The sequence below is a fragment of the Capsicum annuum genome, chromosome 5 (assembly GCF_002878395.1).
Source record: "Capsicum annuum cultivar UCD-10X-F1 chromosome 5, UCD10Xv1.1, whole genome shotgun sequence".
NCBI lineage: Eukaryota > Viridiplantae > Streptophyta > Magnoliopsida > Solanales > Solanaceae > Capsicum > Capsicum annuum.
Genome location: NC_061115.1, coordinates 213,706,978 through 213,709,841, shown reverse-complemented (window position 1 = coordinate 213,709,841; position 2,864 = coordinate 213,706,978). Strand labels below are relative to the sequence as shown.

The following is a 2,864-nucleotide window of genomic DNA, read 5'->3' as shown; positions in this document are numbered from 1 at the left end:
ATAAATCATTTTCCAAGTTAAATTCACCATTCGAGATCTTGGTACTACGTACTGATTTTGGGTTTATCCTACACAATGACAAGAGACTACATAGACCTTCACATCATACACTTTTATCAATTCATTAGACTCATAGGCTTCACAGGTTGTGGTCTAATATTTATTGAATAACACATTTGGCCCATATTCAGCTATTTTACTAGGCAAACAAAGTCGGACATGAAGCATAAGATATCACTCGGTTACCCTGAAAAGGTTGGCATTTTGATCAAAGTTCAAAACTAGACCTCCTAAGATTAACTCCTACCCTAAACCCCATATAAAGCACACATATTTCCAGATATATAAAATAAGTAAACCACTACCAGTCAGTTTAAATTTCAACTAAAATCTATGAAAACTAATCATTTAATATGCAGAGATCAAATTCTGTTTTCAGTAAGGATATTGATAGGTAACACCTTTGATTTGTAGTAACTCCTAAAGCATTCAATCACAGATCTCCTGAGCTTGCTTCACATTCAGGGTCACTATAGTAGCAAATCCAATTGTTTTCAGTAAGGATCTTTAAATCATCATACCATCTAAAGGATAATGATGATTTCCCGCCTTTGTCTTTCTGAATGTAGGTTCTAGAGAAGCTCCTGTTGTTCTACTCTAAAGGAAGTATGAGTCGGGTGTTTCTGCCTCATGGTTATCCTAATTTCAAATATACATGATGTACCATTAGTTTTTGTGATGTGTTGTATTTAAGGTGTTTGTACATTATTGTACTGATTACTCCACACAGCTGCCAACTTGCACATGTATTTGCGATATGTTACTAGTATTTACCTCTTTAAACTATCATATTCTAGGAAAGAATGAATCAGTGGATGATAAAACTATCAATGACTCTCCAAGGGTTCCAAACCCATCCAATATAGCTTTGGAAGCTAAAATCAACAAAACAGTCATGAAAAGGGTAGTAAGGACTTCGGTCACTGAACAAAAGAAACTCTTGACCCCTTTAATCACGGTAGGGAGTTAGGCACCCTTCCCATAGAGACTAATTCTCTTCTTTTTACTTTCTAAAACCATCATGCAGTGTGATACAAGATAAAGTTCATAACAAAAGAAACAAGAAACAATAAAAGCAATAAGATGTCAACAATGCTAGTGAATCGAAATAGTCCACACTCAGCTTCACTAGACTTTAAAATGAACAACAAGATGTCAACAATGCTAGTGAATTGAAATGGGCCACACACGGCTTTACTAGACTTTAAGATGAACAACAACAAAAGCAACAAGATGTCAACTATGTTAGTGAATCGAAATAGGCTACACACGGCTTCACTTGACTTCAAGATGAACAACAACAAGAAGATAACAACAGTAGTGAATCGGAAGAGCCCCACACGGCTTCACTATGTCACGGTTTAGAACATTGAACTAAAATGAATAAATTAGAAATTTAAGCTAATATTACTAGTATTCATCGGTGGGTAGCGAAACTCATCGAACCTCCAGTGTGCAACGAGCCACCCGTTTGAGATGCTCTATTTGCCTTTGTACGTTCCCTCCTTGTCCTATATTCAGGAGCATCCCATTTTTTCAAGAATTGAACCCACACATTAGCATTCAGCCAACCAGGTTTTTCCAAGTTCCTCCGGGCCTCATACAAGTGTTCTTTGATCCGTTGAGCTGCTTTGAACTTGAAAATGTGTTGTATTTTATTATCATGACAAGAATTGCATGCACACTTTGTCTGCAAAATAGTTTAATATAAAGTTATGAAATAAGTTGACGGATATAAAGGTAAATTCATCATTGATAGCATACTGAAATGGTAAATTCTTTGATTTTGATTATACCACAAACTGATTCCACATAAGCAATCTGATGTTGAGTCGAATCTCATTCCAACTATCCCACGGCACTATGTAAAATGGTTTAATTGCTTATATAACCATATGTCCGCCACTATATGCGGGAATAAACCTGCAATAAAATTATATTAAATTATCTTAGCTTTTGAAAATTTTAAAAATTATGAAAAAACGTAAGATTTACTTACCCATTACCATCACGGGCGATAATTAGCCTGCTGTTGCCGTCATATTCTACTGTCTCTTTAAATTTCGGAATTTGAGAAGTAGATATTGTATCATTAGACTCTGCAGCACTATCAATGGAGGGCGATGTCGATGTGTTGAGACCTCCAATTCTCAATCCAGAAAGGCTAGGTATGGATGATGTTGAAGGTACAGATGCAGAGCTACTATGTAAACTATTATGGGGAGAAGAGGGTTGGAACTGGTGGGGTGGTGGGGGCATGAAAAATGCATTTGGTAGTGAAATAGTTGCCCTTGGAGAAGGAATAATATTTGTAGTAGCTGGTTGAAGAGTTGTGGTAACAGGTTGTGGTAGTGGTGGTGCTGATGGTGGTGGTGGTGGTGTATATTGACCTGCGGGAAGATTATCAGGTCCTTTCTCACCTTTCTTACGCCGTCCATTACCGTGACCTTTTGATGCCATTGATTTTCATTATTAACCACCTTGAAAAAAAACACAAAAAAGAGTTAGTTTGTGTTATGCTGTCCATATATGTTTCTTAGATCAAATGAAAATTAAATTCTACATTCCCTGTAGTACTGAGTAAAAGAAAGCCTCATCTTGTTTTCCTGTAATGTCAAATATTTTGGAACAATTTCAGTGTGCTAAAATGTCTATAATATGCACTGGAGATGGTATTATATACTTCAATTTTGTTCATGGAGTTACTAATGTCATTTTTATCAAACAATCTTACCAGGATTCATATGACTTACTTTATCCAGAGGAACTAAAGAAGTAGGATTTAAGAAAATGCAACAAGACAA

General features: G+C 36.1%; 1 protein-coding gene across 1 annotated transcript; it reads right to left on the bottom strand.

The window, feature by feature from the left end:
- Positions 1–2,055: 2,055 nt before the first annotated feature.
- On the bottom strand, positions 2,056–2,520 carry LOC107872668 (extensin-like). Its single transcript, XM_047412260.1, has one exon. It carries the CDS (start codon positions 2,518–2,520, stop codon positions 2,056–2,058), a length of 465 nt encoding a protein of 154 aa, XP_047268216.1.
- Between the last annotated feature and the right edge of the window lie 344 nt (positions 2,521–2,864).

What these genes read in the sequence shown, in the direction of transcription:
- LOC107872668 (XM_047412260.1), bottom strand. Translation starts at nt 2,520, where the DNA reads ATGGCATCAAAAGGTCACGGTAATGGACGGCGTAAGAAAGGTGAGAAA.